This window comes from Dreissena polymorpha, chromosome 4 (genome assembly GCF_020536995.1).
Source record: "Dreissena polymorpha isolate Duluth1 chromosome 4, UMN_Dpol_1.0, whole genome shotgun sequence".
Lineage (NCBI taxonomy): Eukaryota > Metazoa > Mollusca > Bivalvia > Myida > Dreissenidae > Dreissena > Dreissena polymorpha.
In genome coordinates, this window is record NC_068358.1 from 61,856,134 (window position 1) to 61,875,381 (window position 19,248).

A 19,248-nucleotide genomic window follows, 5' to 3' on the forward strand; every position below is an offset into this window, starting at 1 on the left:
AACTTTGAATATATGGTTAAATTTTGTGTTTACATCCACTTTACTTCTAAAGTATCAAGGCTATTGCTTTCAAACTTCAAATACTTTCATACTATCATAGGGTACTGTACCTGGCAAGTTTAATTTTACATTGACCCTTGAATGACCTTGACTCTCAAGGTCAAATAATAAAATTTTGCTAAAATTGCCATGACTTCATTATTTATGATCAGATTTGATTGATACTTTGACAAAACAACTCTTACCTGACAACTACCTGACATACTACAATAGACTTCACCCAAACCATCCCCCATCCCCCCCCAGAATCCCCCCCCCCCCCCCAAAAAAAAAATAAATATTTTTCATTTTATTTTTATTTTTGAAAGATCATCTTATAACACCCTCACTTTTTACCCCGCCGACCCCCCCAAAAAAAACATGGTTTATTTTTTTTTGCTTTTATCATTTTACTTTTGAAAGACCGTCCAACTATCCCATTCAAGAATCCCCCCCCCCTAAAAAAAAATTTTTGTGTGCATTTTTATTTCTTATTTTTTGAAGATAATGTAATAAATGACCACACCCACACTATACACCCTCTCTACCCCACCCCTCCATCTTTTTTGATTTAAGTATTGAGATAGGTCCCTTCACCTTTTGGCTTTAAACAGAAAAATAGATTGAGCGGTCTGCACCCGCAAGGCGGTGCTCTTGTTTTTAAATGATACAATTATCATTTCTTTCCTGTAATAATTTGTGAATGGTAGGGTTCATTACATACCTGTGGACTTATGTCCATAGATACATGATGAACTCTGGCTATGATCTCTTTGATAAACCATAGGCCTTAGTTGTCAGTGATGTCTGACTTGGTCATTTTTAACTGTCTACAGACCCCCCCCCCCCTGTTGGATTTGACAAAATCCAAGGGAAGTAATAAGCTTTAAAGGGAGATAATTTCTATACTGCCAAATGATAAATATAAATTTTATTTTAAAGCGGCGCAGTAGGGGGCATTGTGTTTCTGACGGACACATCTCTTGTTTTCATTCACATCATGTCAGAATAAGACTTCCAATTTTTTGTCACAGATTCAAAAAGTAAATGAACAATGTACTTGTACATCCTTAAGCGAAATAACAGTAAATTAATGACAGAGACTCGTATTGACAATACATTTTTGTTTATGAATAATCATCGTTAGAAATTGATGCAAATATAAAGCGTTACAAGCTATTGAATTTTTTTTAGAGTTCTGTTGTTATCAGTAAATTGTGTGACAATATGTGGACAATTTACATAAAGTTGAAAATTCATAACAATTTATACTATCCTGGATGGCCTTGTGTATTAGGCGCTAGTATTTGTTCCAAGGGTCAGTGGTTAAAGGGGATTCCTTTTTTTCTTTCTCAAATTTAAATATTATTGATTTTTGGAGATCTTTAAGTTTCGATGTTAATATTTACCAATAAAAAGCATTTAATGACATTTTTCAAAACATGCCAAAATCTGTGAATAAGTTGTTCTAAGTTACAATATCATACTTGACTATGACATGCAACTCTAAAATTTCCGCATTGTCATGAGCAGCATAGTACTTATGAAGATGAGCTAAATTTCAGATTCATATACCTAGGAACTACACCCATGCGCGCGGATATAGTAATATATTCAACAAATAAACTAGTCATCAGTGAATTGATTTCAATGTAAACCGTGTCAGGCACATGCCGCATGTTCAGAAAAATTAATGTTGGCATGAGTTATCTTTGGAAATATTTTGAAATGGAGATAAATAATGCAACCATAAAAAGTATTACTAATATTTCAGGTTTTGCCAGTTTTTGACTGGGCATCATTACACTCTGTACAATGCCTTATTCATAATCCACTGTCGAAAAATGGAATGCGGGAGCTCCAACTTAAGAATTGTGAGGTGAGTTGTTATGTTTTCTTCTTTTGTTGTGGTGATAAGTTATTAAGAATTTAACAGACCAAACGCCTAAAAAGTAACCATGCAAAGAATTAAAAGAATTGAAGCAAATAATTAAAGCATTTAAAATGAAAGTGCATTTTATTGTTTTGTCAACTCGGTAGATAATTTTTGACGATGCTGCGAACCAGTTCGTCTAAGTTATCATACCATGAAAAAAATCTTTACAATGGCGAACTATGTAAAAGACCTAGCAAGTCCGATTGAGATAACTCTATGAAACAACTATGCATTTTCTGTATTGTATTTGACATTTGTCGTGATTCAGTAAATAAATTGCGAATTAAAACGTGTATAATTAACTTTCAACGCGATCATGAGTGTAAAGAATACGAATTATTTCGAACCTGGCATTTGTAAACGTTATAGCGACTATGGTATATAAAAGCATAATAGCCGCATGACATCTGTGAAACTCGTTCATTATGCGTGCTTTCTCATTTTTTCATATTAAATAAACTTTTCAAACAGAAATTACAGAGCCACATCAGTGCACATACTATGTTTGATAATTCATTCGTGTGTTGGGTATTGTTTGCTGTTTTAAACACATATTAGTTCACATCGCGGAGATTTAGTTAACCTTACCGTGTGGTCATGGGCGAACTCACGTATTGAATTCCAGTGCTCTTACTACTATGTGCCCATACCTACTTTCGGGAATCATCATGGAATTATTGCCGTACTTAACGAACAAACATGACTAAGCTTACTGAAGTAGAGAAAAAAACAATAATCAAAAGAGAAAAATTATATGTTTATTCACATGGGCATGCGAAATCACGTCCGTACACATAGCACCATTAACTTAGGAAAGGCAACAACGAAAACTAAAGTTTGGTATGATATACATGTGAAATTTAAGAGCATGGTGTAATTAAAGAGCATGTCAAGTTTTGAATTTATATGCTGAAACGTTATGTTATAACCCACAAACGTTTTACTGTAACATAACGATTTTTTAAGATAAGTGGTACAGAAAATACACGTCGAATATCTTTTTAAAGATATTTGTTGTTATATTTGATCGAGAATGTAACCCGCCTCCCAGTTTTGCTGAATGGATCAAGTTCCCCACGGGTACTACTTCCCCGTACCCCCAATTTTTATGCCCCTGGATCGAGAGATCGGGGGTATATTGTTTTTGGCCTGTCTGTCTGTCTGTCATTGTGGCAGTCATTCATTGTATGTGTGTGTCACAAAACTTAAACCTTAGTTAAAATTTTATTTTTTTGCAATATTGAAGATAGCAACTTCATATTTGGCATGCATGTTTATCTCATTGAGCTGCACATTTCGAGTGGTGAAAAATAAAGGTCAAGGTCATCCTTCAAGGTCAAAGGTCAAATATCATTGTTTTTTCTTTCCTAAAACTTTAACCTTCGTTAAAGTTTGATCATAACTTTTATAATATTGAATATAGCAACTTATTATTTGGCATGCTTGTGTATCTCATGGAGCTGCACGTTTTGAGTGGTGAAACGGCGAGGTCAAGGTCATCCTTCAAGATCAAAGGTCAAATATGGCTTCAAAGCGGCGCAATAGGGGGCATTGTGTTACTGACAAACACATCTCTTGTTGTTCGTACCCATTTTTTTCGTACCCAATTTTTGTTCGTACCCAAATTTTTGCTCGTACCCAAATTGTTTTTCTTGTGTATTTTAGTACCCACATACACAATTGTGGTGATGTAGATAAACTTAAATAGATGCTTTTATATCAATCCTCTTCAAAAGCATCGTCACACCAGTACTGTCAGTACTTTGATTATCATTGTGCTATACGTATTGTAAAGTGTTTTAATAATTTTTGGATGACATTTAAAAAAAAGAATTTCACACAATTTGTATTATTTGTGGACCACTTTTATTTTATTCTGCTATGACAGAATTTTATGCATAGCCTGTCAAGAAAAGCAAATTAAGTTAAATTAAAGCTTTAATAAAATCAGTAGATATATTGATGGCGTGCTAAATTTACATTTATAAATATAAACAAAGATTAGTTGATAAAAAATTCTGACAATGGTTCTGGTATTTCACTGTTTCTATATATTTACTTAGTTGATAAAACGTTGATGTAGTCAATTTAGTTTTATTATTAGATTGAAAATGTATAGTGAAAAAAAAATAAGTTAAATAGTTCTGTTAGTTATAACCAGCTTATCAATATAAAGAAGTGAAACTCCAGCTGCTGGAGCAGTATTGAATTTTCATTAAAACAATTAGTTGGTCCTTTTTTAAGGCAAGTGACCGATTGCCCAAACAGTACAAAACAGCACAATACAGCACAATACAAACCAACATAAACACAAAATATGAATAAAGCTGGGGTCACCGCCTTGGAAAGGTCAATGCAAAGCATTGGGGGTTTAAACCTTGTTATGGAGCGCTCAACCTCACACTTGACCCAGCAATATTCATAATACATTTAAGTGTAAATAAAATTTAATGTCATAGCATTGTAACTTAAATTAAACAATAATAAAAGGGCATTAAAACGCATTCAATTTGATTGCTATTTAATTACTCAATTGCATTGAAGATACAAGAGTAACAGAGTTACAACTTTTTGACGAACGATCAAATAAAACTATTAACAATTGTCAAGTACATTCCTTCTTTATAGAAAAAGATTTGAGAATATAGCGTCATGGAGTTAATATCTCAGATAATCATCGCGCAAATACAGTAAGAAGCAGCAATAATGGGTGTAAAAATTCCATATTACATAGCGTGGTTGTTTATGTGACTGCTAAAAAAATAAAAATAATTAAATCAAACAAGAAACGCCTATCAGAGAGAAAATATAAATAAAATGGAACTGTTATAAACCCAATGACCTATGCATGTAGATTACAACTGGGAAAGTCGGTCGTATGACGTCACAAAAATCCACAATGACATAATGACTTGAATAAATTCCAGGGGCAGTACTTAATAAGATATTACTGGGGCTGTGCTACTAATAAAACAAGTTTAGGTGATTTAATATTAAGACGCAAATGAATAAAAATGGTAATTCCATTAAAGCGACATTATTGGAATCAAACAGTATATAGGTGTTTTGACAACTGAAGACAGAAATGATTAGATGTACGATTTGAGTCCAAATGTAGTTTTCATGCAGATTTGTTCATACGACACAATGACACAATTTTATTCAACAGTGAAAAATGCCTATAATGTAGTTTTCATGCAGATTTGTTCATACGACACAATGACACAATTTTATTCAACAGTCAAAAATGCCTATAATATCACTAATGATTCCAAATTTTAAGGGAAGAAAGATATAGTGAATCGAAAACCATCAAACACGTGTTTTAAAGTACATAAGCATCGCATCCTTTTGATAAAAACATGTTAATTAAATTGAAAAGTTTAATATGAACATTTGGTTTAACATGTTTTTATTTGCGGACACGCTTTCAAAACATCTCCGTAAAATGATGGATGGGAGATTCCATTATTTAAATGCCATTTTAAAGAAACATTATATTTTGAAATTAAATCACCATACTTAGAGTAAAATCAAGCAAATTTATTATCTTAGGTTATCATACAAAAAGCCTTGTTTTAGCAATTTTTTTAGTTAATATTAGATTACGATCATTAAAATCTTTAACACACGAACATGCGCTGGCATAACGTACCAACTGCGAAATGTAAATACCATAGGAAGGTCCTTTAGGGATGTTGCCATCTAAAAAAGGAAAATTCACAATTTCAAAGTTAAAATCGTCCCGTTTGTCGTATGATGTCTATTTCATTGTTATGATATGAGGCTACAATTACTGCCCGATCTTCATGAAACTTAGTCAGAATATTTGTCCCAATGATACCTCGACCGAGTCCGAAACTTGGTCATGCTGTGTCAAAAACTAGGTCACTAGGTAAAAAAAAAAGAAGTACCTTGTGAACACTGTAGAAGTCACATTTGATGCCCAATCTTCATGTAACTTTGTCAAAATGTTTGTCTTAATGATATGTTAGTTCAAAAATGGTTTCGGTCTATTGAAAAACATGGCCGCCAAGTGGCGGGGCAGTATTCCTTATATGGTTATAGAGAAACCTTGTAAACACTCTAGAAGTCACAATTTTTGCCCAATCATCATGAAACTTGGTCAAAACATTGGTTTCATTGATATCTCGGACGAGTTCGAAAATTGTCCAGATTGGTGAAAAAACATGGGGCAATTTTCTCTATATGTATATACTAAGTTATCATCAGTTTTATAACAGGCGGGGTATTTTGTGGAGAATGAAAAGTACAAAACATCTCAGGTGCGTATATTTTGTCATAGTAATGTGTGCGTTAATCATCTGATGATCTATAATCTTTTAAATCAGGTGTGTACAAACATCAGAAAAGTGAGCGTTCTTGAAGATCACACTGCTGGTGAGTTAATAGATCAATTTATTGACAGAGATGAGCCAGTACTGGTGCATAGGGTGGCTTCTTTGCAACCTTCAATATCTGTTCAGGAATTAACAGAAGTAAGTCTACACATATTCAATATCAAATAATTAATACATTCAATTTATATATTGTCGAAAATGTTCTGTCATTATCAAACCGTAAATCATGAGGCAATTTACTCAAAATGCTAATGAACATACATTAACATATATCTATAAAAATAGAGAGAACATAAGAATTATTGCATGCAGATGTTAATCTTAATTTCTACATTCCAATAAAGAATTTGGCACACCTAAATAACAGATCTGAGATATAATCAGTCGATATTATATAAAAAATGTTCCGTTAAAATTTCAAATATATATATATATATATATATATGTGTGGGTCTTATTCTAAAATAATAAATGGGATGTTTTTATTCCAATTGGAAATATTTGACAGTTTTGGTGTAGAAAATGGGTTAATTGTATGGATTACTAAACTTGTATTTGTTCCAGCTTTTTGTTGACAATGACCTTATGAGCATATACACTGGGTGTGAGTTTGAAAGCAACCTGCCCTCACACGAGGTACGAAACCAGAGGGCACTGCTAATGGGAATAAGAGATGGAAGGATATATAGCTATTATGCACGCTGGTATGTCACTGTCAAAAGTTAAATGGAAAACATAGCTATGTTATACTACAAAGAATGAAATAAATAGAAACATGAAAAAATGATGCACTTGCTGTTGATAGGACTGGTTTGGAGGTATTGCCATCTCTTATACCAAACAAAGGTTTCATAAATCAAATTAAAAAAAAATATTGTTCGGTATATTCAGGGTATATACGATATATACGATTGAAATGTCATCTTCGTCTCAATAAATCTTGAACCAAATCATTAATAGGTGTGAGTTTAATTATACAAAATACAGTAAATATGTTCTAATGGTTCAATTGATTTCATGTTTTTAAATGACATTGATAACGGTTAAGCTATTTTAAAATGTATGCTGAAATCAATATGTTTACTTATTGTTGAAGAAAGAAAAAATATATATATGTCTTATGCATAAATCTTCAAACAATTATTGAGATTTGTTAGCAGTGCCCCTCTCTGTTTGAGATGAATGAGCGTTCCACTGTACAAACAAAACATTAGCAATTGCATAAAACATCAATTTCATTGTTCTTTTGGTTAATTTATTCTTAGGCTTTATTGTTATTTTTTATTCATAAATGTTTGTCTATTTTTGTGGGAAGATAATTTATATCCCCTCGCATTAAATACTTCGACATTGTTTTTGTATGCACAAATGTATATGGATTCAATCATTGGTTAAGATGGGTTTAAATAGTTACGGTAAAAAACAAATAATATATATCTCCAAAGTAATGTGTATTAATAAATACAAATATTTAATACAGATCAAAATCTCCAGTGAAATTATTGTGTATATTTTAATTGTACTTGCAGTTTCAATTTGACCAATGCCAATTTCAATTGCCAATAATCTGTATACAAACCTACAAATCGTATCATTTTCCATAAACATCTTGCCATCGTTTTAGGAGGAATTGTTTTGCTGAAGCTGCCAAGTTGTTCAGGCAAGTATACCGAAGACCAGAGTATATTCCAGCATCCGTGGAACTCTCTCCTTCCAATTGGGTGTTTATTTGCTCTGAATTCACAGATCGCAGAACACTAGAAGTGAGTTGCATAGTTCTAGGCCCAAACAATTTTACATAAAATAATTTATGTAACTTAAGATAAACGTGCACAAAAAAGCTTTGCTATTTTTCTTTAACAACTATAATTGCGGCTTCTTGATGAATTGCAGGACGATGAAAATGAATTATGCGTTGTCCATAAGCCTTTTTATGAAAGACGAGATGAAGTTGGTACTCGTTTTGGTTTTGTTTATATCGTGCCTTTGAAAGTTAGAGTTTGGGTACTCTGGTTTCTATCCAACAATTAGTAATTAAATGGTTATTAACTTCCAATGTACTGTATTGTATTGCTATGTAGTTTGCGTTTAAATCATCTGTTGTAAATTCATATAAACACTTAAATGTGTTTTTAAAAATAATATTCTACATCCTTTGAGATTATGAGCTCCTTAAAACCGGTTTAAACTTCTCATTAACCGTTCCAAGTTGGTGAAGCCAGGCGATGGAATTGGAATCTTGCCATAAATAAAGGACCATTTAAAAGTCACAATATGGAAGGTTTTCTGCTGCTTAAGTTGAACTTCTTGTATATATTTGGCTCTGTGAGTTTGTTTACTCAAAACATCACTTTTTGATTGAAAATAGTAACATGAATTCGCCGATATATAGGCGATTATATGAAAATGGTAAAACAAGGACTAAATAAAGAATGAAATAAACTGTGCTAAATTGGATATATTTTAAATTTTCAAACGTTTTGATGAAACTGAAGAAAGTTTTAAATGAAGCAAACAACCGAAACACTCAATCGTATGATCCGTTTTTTCATCTCTGGCAGATGCCTGTGCAGGACGAATTCATGGTGTTGGCCCAACTATTGGGCAGTATGGAGCTGGCTTTAACGCCAAGAGAACCTTGCAAGGGCAACTGCACACAGATAAAGGCCACTCTAAATCAAGGAGATACATGTAAATATATCATATAAAAAAAGAAACTTCGCGAATTCGGAGTTTAAATTCCTTTAATAACTTTTTGGAGGTAATTTGAATTGATTTCGCTAAACTATTATTTTTATGCCCCGAAGGAGGGCATATAGTGATCGGACTGTCCGTCCGTCTGTGCGCCCGTCTGTCCATCCGTCCGTCTGTCTGTCTTACCGTCACACTTTGCGTTTAGGTTTAGAACAATGCTTATGACTTCTATGTCCCTTGAGATGTAACCTTCATTTTTGGTATGCATGTGCATATGGACAAGGCCTTTCCATACGCACAAAAATTATGACCTCTGTGACCTTGAAGTTGAACTTAGGGTCTGCGTTTAGGTTTCAAAATATGCGTTTAGGTTTCGAAAAATGCTCATAGCTTCTACGTCCCTTGAGATATAACCTTCATATTTGGTATGCATGTGTATATAGACAAGGCCTTTCCATACGCACCAAAATTTTGACCCATGTGACCTTGACATTGAACTTAGGATCCCCATTTAGGTTTCGAATTCTGTGTTTAGGTTTATGAAAAATGCTCATAACTTCTATGTCCCTTGAGATATAACCTTCATATTTGGTATGCATGTGTATATAGACAAGGCCTTTCCATACGCACACAAATCTTGCCCCTTGTGACCTTGACCTTGAAGTAAGGGTCTGCGTTAAGGTTTCGAAATTTGCGTTTAGGTTTCGAAAAATGCTCATAACTTCTATGTCCCTTGAGATATAACCTTCATATTTGGTATTTATGTGTATATGGACAAGGCCTTTCCATACGCACAAAGATTTTGACCCCTGTGACCTTGACGTTGAAATTAGGGTCCGCGTTTAGGTTTCGAAATATGTGTTTAGGTTTCGAAAAATGCTCATAACTTCTATGTCTTTTGAGATATAAACTTCATATTTGGTATGCATATGTATATTGACAAGGCCTTTCCATACGCACACACATTTTGACCCCTGTGACCTTGACCTTGAAGTAAGTGTCTGCGTTAAGGTTTCGAAATCTGCGTTTAGGTTTCGAAAAATGCTCATAAATGCTATGTCCCTTGAGATATAACCTTCATATTTGGTATGCATGTGTATATAGACAAGACTTTTCCATACGCACACAAATTTTGACCCCTGTGACCTTGACGTTGAACTTATGGTCCGCGTTTAGGTTTCGAAATCTGCGTTTAGGTTTCGAAAAATGCTCATAACTTCTATGTTCCTTGAGATATAACCTTCAGATTAGTATGCATGTGTATATGAACAAGGCCTTTACAAACGCACACACATTTGACCCCTTTGACCTTGAACATAGGGTCCACGTTTCGATTTCAAAATCTGCGTTAAGTTTCGAAAAATGCTCATAACTTCTATCAAAGCGTTTATAGGGGCATATGTCATCCTATGGTGACAGCTCTTGTTGTGGTTTGATTTTGCTTTCTTAATCCTTTGAGATAATAGGCCATGTCCTATTAGGAGTCTCCATGCACCCTCCGCCTTGTGATTAATTTTCACCTATACCAAGTTGTTCAGTAACTCAAGTTAGTAAATTGTTTCACTTGTCCTCAAAGATAAACTCAATTGAAAGTGTTCATATCTACCAGTTTCCATGGCAACCGCCACTAAAAATTGGAAAACGGACTAGGGCGACTATATCACAGCATTATTATATTATTTCTTATCGTGATACAAACAAATTAGTGTTTAAACAAAGGCTACACATTGTGCTCTATTTTAAAGACCAAATTATATATTTATATCATTTGCGTATTCATGAATGTTAATGAGAAACTTACAAAATCTGGGAAAAATAGACAAATAATATCACTATGTAGACTGAAATATTTTTTAGTACAGATTGTTTTTTAGTAAATATGTGAATGTCAGCATAAGCCACTACTTGCAGACATTCAAACGGAGCGATATAAAGGACATTTCTTGAAGCTAAATAGATTAACCACACCCCGAAAAGTGCGTTGGGTAAACATTATAAACAAGTAAAATAACATAATCTCTGACTATCAGTTATTTAGTTGCTCATTGCTGCTTTTACATGTTCTTTTAATTCAAATATATGTTGTATATACTGTTTAACTGTTCTCATCACCAACTCTTTCCGTTTCAGTATCACTTTCATCAGCGTCATTATCTTCTTCAAGTTCATTTGCAATGTCCACTTACACATTAACAATTTGAGGCGGGAGTATATCTCCATCAATCAAAAGAGGTTCAATCAGGCCTTATCAGTGTTTTTGGTCCATCCATGTCCTTCCATTTCAAGTGGTATATCTGGATTGGGTATGTGTGACGTTTTCCATATGCCAACTTGATAATTCACTCTACGGATGTGTTTCAAGTGAGACATTGCTTACAGGGAGGCAACACTGACAAGTCTACATTCTTTGACGCATTTGGGCTATCATCACAGACCTCCTTTATCCAAAGGATAAAGCAATTGATCTACTGAGTCGGTTCTAGCATTTCCATACATGACACACGTGAATGTATTAAATTCACCCACTACTTTGTCTGCAACTGTCCAGGTATTTCCTGAAGCAGCCCTTGGGGCAACTGTTCGCGGCCTTTTGTTCATCAACTTAATAGGTTTGATATGCCATTTCCTTTGAATGCGCTTGTTGTGTCTCATCCGCAGTTTGCATGTTTACCTTAAAGTGCTGATCTGAACTCTTCAGTTAATCTCGTAGCAATTTCATTCATGTCATATAGTTTTCTAAGATTGCCAGCACCAGTGTCAAAAAGTATCTTGCAACCGTCAAATAATTAAATGTAGTACAAAATTATGAAGAATATGTCACTGCCAGGGGTTCGATTTGAATAGTGTTGTAAGCCTGTTCTTTCCCATGCAGGGCATACATAATTATCCTCACGCTCCGAATTGGAGCGGGGGGATTATGTAGTTTTCTCCGCCGCCTGACCGTCCGCCCTGGCCACTATTTCATCCTACACTATAAGCACTAGAACCTTGAAACTTAAACACATGGTAGCTATAAGCATATGTGAGACAGTGCACTATTTAAAATTTTGATCTGACCACTGGGTCAAAGTTGTGGCGTGGGGATACGCGTCGGCCACGGCCGCTCCATTTCTAGTTACTCTAGTGTCGGTTTCCTCTTGTGTCGATTTCAGGTCTTCAATAAGTGTCTTTTCAGTGGTTTCTCCATCTCTTGTTGTGAACTGAAAGGCTTCTCCTTTACAAACCAGAATCACTTTCCTGCCCTCTAGTTTATTTGAATATTCATCGCTCTCCCGTGACTTGCACATGATCTTCACAAGTTGTTGCTTGTTCTCGTCATTTGTGAGGATATTCTTCCAGTCTGCCGGTTTGCTGGTGTTTTCGCCTTTCACCAGAAGTTTTTCTTCACACCGGGGAATAAATAAATCTATCTATCCATATAGCAAAGGTCACACATACCCGATAGAGATATACCACTTGCAACGGGTGGACATGGATGGACCAAAATCACTGATACATGTCTGATTGAACCTCTTTGGATTGATGGAGATATACTCCCGCCTCAAATTGTTGAAGTATTGGAGGACATGGAAAATGAACTTGAAGAAGATAATGACACTGATGAAAGTGATACTGAAACGGAAAGAGTTGGCGATGAAGACAGTTAAACAGTATATTTAAATTTAAAGAGCAAGTAAAAGCAGCAATGGGCAACTAAATAACTAATAAGAAGAGATTGTGTTATTTTCCTTGTTTTTTTTATGTTTACCCCACCCATTTTTCGGGGCGTGTTAAATCTATTTAGCTTCAAGAAATGTATTTTATATCTCACTTTTTGAATGTCTGCAAGTACTGGCTTATGCTGACATTCACATATTTACTGAAACAATCTGTATTTAAATATGTCAGTCTATATTGTGATATTTGTCTATTTTTTCCCGATTTTGTAAGTTTCTCATTAATATTCATGAATATGCAAATGGCATAAATATATAGATATTTTTATAATAAAGCACAATGTGTAGCCTTTGTTTAAACACTAATTTGATTTATTACGATAAAAAATAATATAATAATGCTGTGATATAGTCGCCCTGGTCCGTTTTCCAATTTTGAGTGGCGGTTGCCATGGAAACTGGTTGATATGAACACTTCCAATTGAGTTTATCTTTGAGGACAAGTGAAAAATTTACGTAATTGGGTTACTGAACAACTTGGTATAGGTGAAAATTAATCCCAGGGGTGGGGGGGGGTTGCATGGAGACCCCTATTAGGACATGGCCTATAAAGCATCATGAATATGTAAGTGAGCGTAATCTCTTACTTTAAGGCAAGTAAGATTTATATTCTCTTAGCCAAATTTCACATTCAGTTACCTTACAACATAAATTGCTGGTCTTTGAAAGATCTTAATAGGGTTTAAGCGGTTCGTTCTGTAAGCCCAACAGTTTTCATTCCCCGGTGTTTGCAACCATTAATATTGTATTTATTGATTGCTTGTCACAACATAGACGAGCCATAACTGTGTAACAAACAACTGTTGAAAAGAATTGTTACAACACATTGGCTGCGTTGTTTTTACCATGAAATGCATTACGTTACATGTACTTTTACCATCATCTGCTCTCCTTGCAGTACTGCTTACGGACTTTTTCTACGATCTAGAGTACATCACCTGCACTAGCGACACCAGCATCACTGTCGGGCTCGTCGGCAAAATTGACCTTTAAGTCAGACAGGATCGGGTAAACAGATTTAGGAAATGAGTTTTGATTCATCACTCATTTTTGGCAAAAAACAAATACTTTACGTTATTTTCCGTAGCAACACAGAATTTGCCTATGAATAATTATAATGAAACAATATGTTAAAATATTTATGTTTCTAATCAGATCTGACAAATCTGTTTGTTGTGGAAAATACCGGTACATTTTACTAGGCTACAATTGAATTGTGTATTTTGATTTGCCTTGTGTATTGTGACCTTTCACACCAATTTTTTATATAGAATATTACGCAAGTGTTTTTCTGGAATTACACACAATCGTGCATAATAGTTAAAATACATGAGTGAGCTTTTAATATAATCCAAGGTCGATATTTTATTGTAATGCGATGTAAGGCCATTCCAAAAGCCAGAACTTAACTATTTTATGCAATTTCGCATTGGATCACTCGTACACATTCAATGGTGTTGATCGATGTTTACTGCTTAGTTAACCCTATACGTAATCTACAAATACTATCAGTATCCCTTATCTTCAAAAAGTCATGCTGGAATTGACACTAGTGAGTTAGTTGCATGTGATAATTTTGTATTCTTGTATTTGTAATATTGACGCTATGTTTTCATAACATTATTGAGGAAGTATCATGATTTTACTTTATCTGTTTTTTGTTTAGGAACTTTAATTTCAAGACTTTTACATACTGTCTTCAGTGGTCAATTCATGTGCTATTTTACTTTGTCTGTTTTCCATTATGAAAGATTGCAATAAACTGCTAATGAATGTGTGTTTTGTATGTTGTTTATTTATCTATCCGAATTGTCACAAGAACACGTTCTTCAAGTTAACGAACAGTAACCTTGTTTCGGCAAGCACATATGAAGGCCATTGTTATTTTATGATCATAACTTTACTTTTAGCGTTACCATACGCGAGGTTAAAATATTACACAGATCTTTTGTGCTTTAAAAGAATAATTTCAGATCCCTGCACCCTCGTTTGATAAAACCAAACCTTTTAATCTTATAAGGTGAGTATACAATTTTGTCCTTGCTTTTTAGCTCACCTGATTGCTCAGGTGAGCTTTTGTGACCGTTCTTTGTCCGTCGTATGTCCGTCCGTCCGTAAACATTTGCTCTTAAACACTCTAGAGGCCACATTTCTTGTCCCATCTTCATGAAACTTGGTCAGAAGCTTTGTCCAGATGAAATCTCGGCCGAGTTCGAAACTGGGTTGTGCCGGGTCGAAAACTAGGTCACTAGGTCAAAAAAAATGAAAAACCTTGTAAACACTGTAGAAGTCACATTTCATGCCCGATCTTCATGTAACTTTGTCAAAATGTTTGTCTTAATGATGTCTTGGTTGAGTTCAAAAGTGGTTCCGTTCCATTGAAAAACATGGCCGCCAGTGGGCGGGGCAGTTTTCCTTATTTGGCTATAGAGAAACCTTGTAAACACTAGAAGTCACAATTTTTGCCCAATTATCATGAAAGTTGGTACAAAACATTGTTCAATTGATGTCTCAGACGAGTTCGAAAATGGTCGAGATCAGTGATAAACATGGCCGCTAGTGGGCGGGGCATTTTTCTCTATATGTATATAGTGGCAATTTTCTTTTTCGGCTATAAAGAAACCTTGTAAACACTCTAGAAGTCACAATTTTTGCCCAATCATCATGAAAGTTGGTCAAAACATTGGTTTTATTGATATCTCAGACGAGTTTGAAAATGGTCGGGATCGGTGAAAAAACATGGCCGCCAGTGGGCGGGGCATTTTTCTCTATATGTATATAGTGAAAACATGTGAACACAGTAGAAGTCACATTTGTGGCCCAATTTTCATGAAATTTGCCTTGATACGAGAGTTGAGTTCAAAAATGGTTCCGGTCAGTTGAATAACATGGCTGCTGGGAGGGGGGTTTTCTCATTATGCCCCCCCCCCTTTCGAAGAAGAGAGGGTATGTTGTTTTGCTCATGTCGGTCCTTCCGTCCACCAGATGGTTTCTGGATGATATCTCAAGAGCGCTTATGCCAAGGATCCTGAAACTTCATAGGTACATTGATCATGACTCGCAGATGACCCCTATTGATTTTCAGGTCACTAGGACAAAGGTCAAGGTCACGATGACCCGAAATAGTAAAATGGTTTCCGGATGATAACTCAAGAACACTTATGCCTAGGATCATGAAATTTCATAGATACATTGATCATGACTTGCAGATGACCCCTATTGATTTTCAGGTCACTAGGTCAAGGTCACGGTTACCCAAAGCAGTAAAATGGTTTCCGGATGATAACTCAAGAACGCTTATGCCTTGGATCATAAAACTTCATAGATACATTGATCATGACTCGCAGATAACCCATATTTATTTTCAAGTCACTAGGTCAAAGGTCAAGGTCACGATGACCCGAAATAGTAAAATGGTTTCCGAATGATAACTAAAGAACGCTTATGCCTAGGATCATGAAGCTTCATAGATACTTTGATCATGACTCGTAGATGACCCCTATTGATTTTCAGGTCACTAGGTCAAAGGTCAAGTTTACGATGACCCGAAATAGTAAAATGATTTCCGGATGATTACTCAAGAACGCTTATGCCTAGGATCATAAAACTTCATAGGTACATTGATCATGACTCGAAGATGACCCCTATTGATTTTGCAGGTCACTTTGTCAAAGGTCTAGGTCACGGTGACCCAAAGCAGTAAATTGGTTTCCGGATGATAACTAAAGAACGCTTATGCCTAGGATCATAACACTTCATAGATACATTGATCATGACTCGCAGATAACCCATATTTATTTTCAGGTCACAAGGTCAAAGGTCAAGGTCATGATGACCCGAAATAGTAAAATGGTTTCCGAATGATAGCTCAAGAACGCTTATGCCTAGGATCATGAAACTTCATAGATACATTGATCATGACTTGTAGATGACCCCTATTGATTTTCAGGTCACTAGGTCTAAGGTCAAGTTTACGATGACCCGAAATAGTAAAATGATTTCCGGATGATTACTCAAGAACGCTTATGCCTAGGATCATAAAACTTCATAGGTACATTGATCATGACTCGAAGATGACCCCTATTGATTTTCATGTCACTAGGTCAAAGGTCAAGGTCACGGTGACCCAAAGCAGTAAATTGGTTTCCGGATGATAACTCAAGAACGCTTATGCATTGGATCATGAAAGTTCATAGATACATTGATCATGACTTGCAGATAACCCATATTTATATTCAGGTCAGAAGGTCAAATGTCAAGGTCACGATGACCCGAAATAGTAAAATGGTTTCCTGAATGATAACTCAAGAACGCTTATGCCTAGGATCATGAAACTTCATAGATACATTGATCATGACTTGTAGATGACCCCTATCGATTTTCAGGTCACTAGGTCAAAGGTCAAGTTTACGATGACCCGAAATAGTAAAATGATTTCCGGATGATTGCTCAAGAACGTTTATGCCTAGGATCATAAAACTTCATAGGTACATTGATCATGACTAGAAGATGACCCCTATTGATTTTTCAGGTCACTATGTCAAAGGTCAAGGTCACGGTGACCCAAAGCAGTAAAATGGTTTCCGGATGATAACTCAATAACGCTTATGCCTAGGATCATAAAACTTCATAGATACATTGATCATGGCTCGCAGATAACCCATATTGATTTTCAGGTCACAAGGTCAAAGGTCAAGGTCACGATGACCCGAAATAGTAAAATGGTTTCCGAATGATAACTCAAGAACGCTTATGCCTAGGATCATGAAACTTCATAGATAAATTGATCATGACTTGCAGATGACCCCTATTGATTTTCAGGTCACTAGGTCAAAGATCAAGGTCACGGCACCCAAAGCAGTAAAATGGTTTCCGGATGATAACTCGAGAACGCTTATGCATAGGATCATAAAACTTCAAAGATACATTGATCATGACTTGCAGATAACCCATATTGATTTTCAGGTCACTAGGTCAAAGGTCAAGGTCACGATGTCCCGAAATAGTAAAATGGTTTCCGGATGATAACTCAAGAACGCTTATGCCTAGGATCATAAAACTTCATAGGTACATTGATCATGACTCGAAGATGACCCCTATTGATTTTTAGGTCACTAGGTCAAAGGTCAATGTCACGATGACCTGAAATAGTAAAATGGTTTCTGAATGATAACTCAAGAACGCTTATGCCTTGGTTCATGAAACTTCATAGGTATATTGATCATGACTCGCAGATGACCCCTCTTGATTATCAGGTCACTAGGTGAAAGGTCAAGGTCACAGTGCAAAAAAACGTTTTCACACAATGGCTGTCAAGGTCACGGTGACTCAACTTAGAAAAATGGTTTCCGGATGATAACTCAAGAATGCTTACGCCTATGATCATGACACTTCATAGGTACATAAATCATGACTCGCAGATGAAATAATGATGAAACTTGACCAGGATGTTTGTCTGGACAATATTAAGGTCAAGTTTGACATTTGGTAAAGATTGAATGAACCGACTCCTCTCAGGTGAGCGAACTGGGGCCATCTTGGCCCTCTTGTTTGAGGATTAAAGTAGACTTGTTGAAAATATTCGTTTCCACATATCGCCTGTTACTCATAAGCCTGATTGCCGGTTCGTACTAATAAACATCATCCGAACAACGATTGCGAAAAGTCGTCGAAACGGGTCGTATAGTATTCGAAACGACATGCAGTGTTTAAATCAAACGCGCCGACGTCTGTTGTTGGCTATTTGAAAAACTATTCAGTTTCAATAATGTTACTGAATAATGAAAAAATGCAACTTATGTACAGAGCATGACTCATAGATGATTCAGAATGCACTTGTGGTCAACCAGGATCAACATATTACTTTCCCAGTTGTGCATTGAATGAATATATATGCACAATTTGTTAGATAAGCTGCGAAAAAGTAAGTTTAGTCATGTGTATATATAAGCGCATTATCAATTTCGGTTAAAGGATGTCTAAATAACGTCCGTTTCCAATGTTTCGCGATTCTTTAAAAAAAAAATAAGTATATGATGCAGTTGTGTTGATAGTAGATAGCCTATGGTTTCGGTTTCTTAGCTTACCACATTGCTTATGCAGCTAAGATTGTCAGTGAATAATCAGATTACATGGATTGAATGTATTAGCAGTACATAATAGACAAGCCGTAAAAAGAATTCTATCTGGAACTTTATTCGCTGGTTTTCCATAAAGAAGTCCTTACTTGCCAGCCTCCAATTCAGCTAGCCTCGCTTTGTTACAATTGATACTACATGTAGAGTATATTTCTTGGCTTACCGGACCCGTATTTGCATCAACTGTCGTGTTTTTGCTTCTCTGTAGCTGTCTTATACTAACACACATCCAAGTCCATGCAGCAATACCAACTATGCCGGCATGTCGTTGGCTGTCTGCTGTTGCATATACTGCCTCTCCTGCTTTCCAAATGCGACCTGTGTTCACCGTAACGTCTGCTTTAAAAGCGTTCTCAACTCCAACC

General features: G+C 35.6%; 1 protein-coding gene across 1 annotated transcript in view; it reads left to right on the forward strand.

The window, feature by feature from the left end:
- The window catches only part of LOC127877494 (uncharacterized), a 28,903-nt gene extending 14,380 nt beyond the window's left edge, over positions 1–14,523 (forward strand). The window contains exons 2-7 of the mRNA XM_052423433.1: positions 1,814–1,918; positions 6,328–6,474; positions 6,901–7,040; positions 7,961–8,099; positions 8,898–9,027; positions 13,645–14,523. Coding sequence (XP_052279393.1) covers positions 1,814–1,918; positions 6,328–6,474; positions 6,901–7,040; positions 7,961–8,099; positions 8,898–9,027; positions 13,645–13,739 — 756 coding nt within the window. The 3' untranslated portion in view covers positions 13,740–14,523. The remainder of the gene's footprint in view (positions 1–1,813; positions 1,919–6,327; positions 6,475–6,900; positions 7,041–7,960; positions 8,100–8,897; positions 9,028–13,644) is intronic.
- The last annotated feature ends 4,725 nt before the right edge of the window (positions 14,524–19,248 follow it).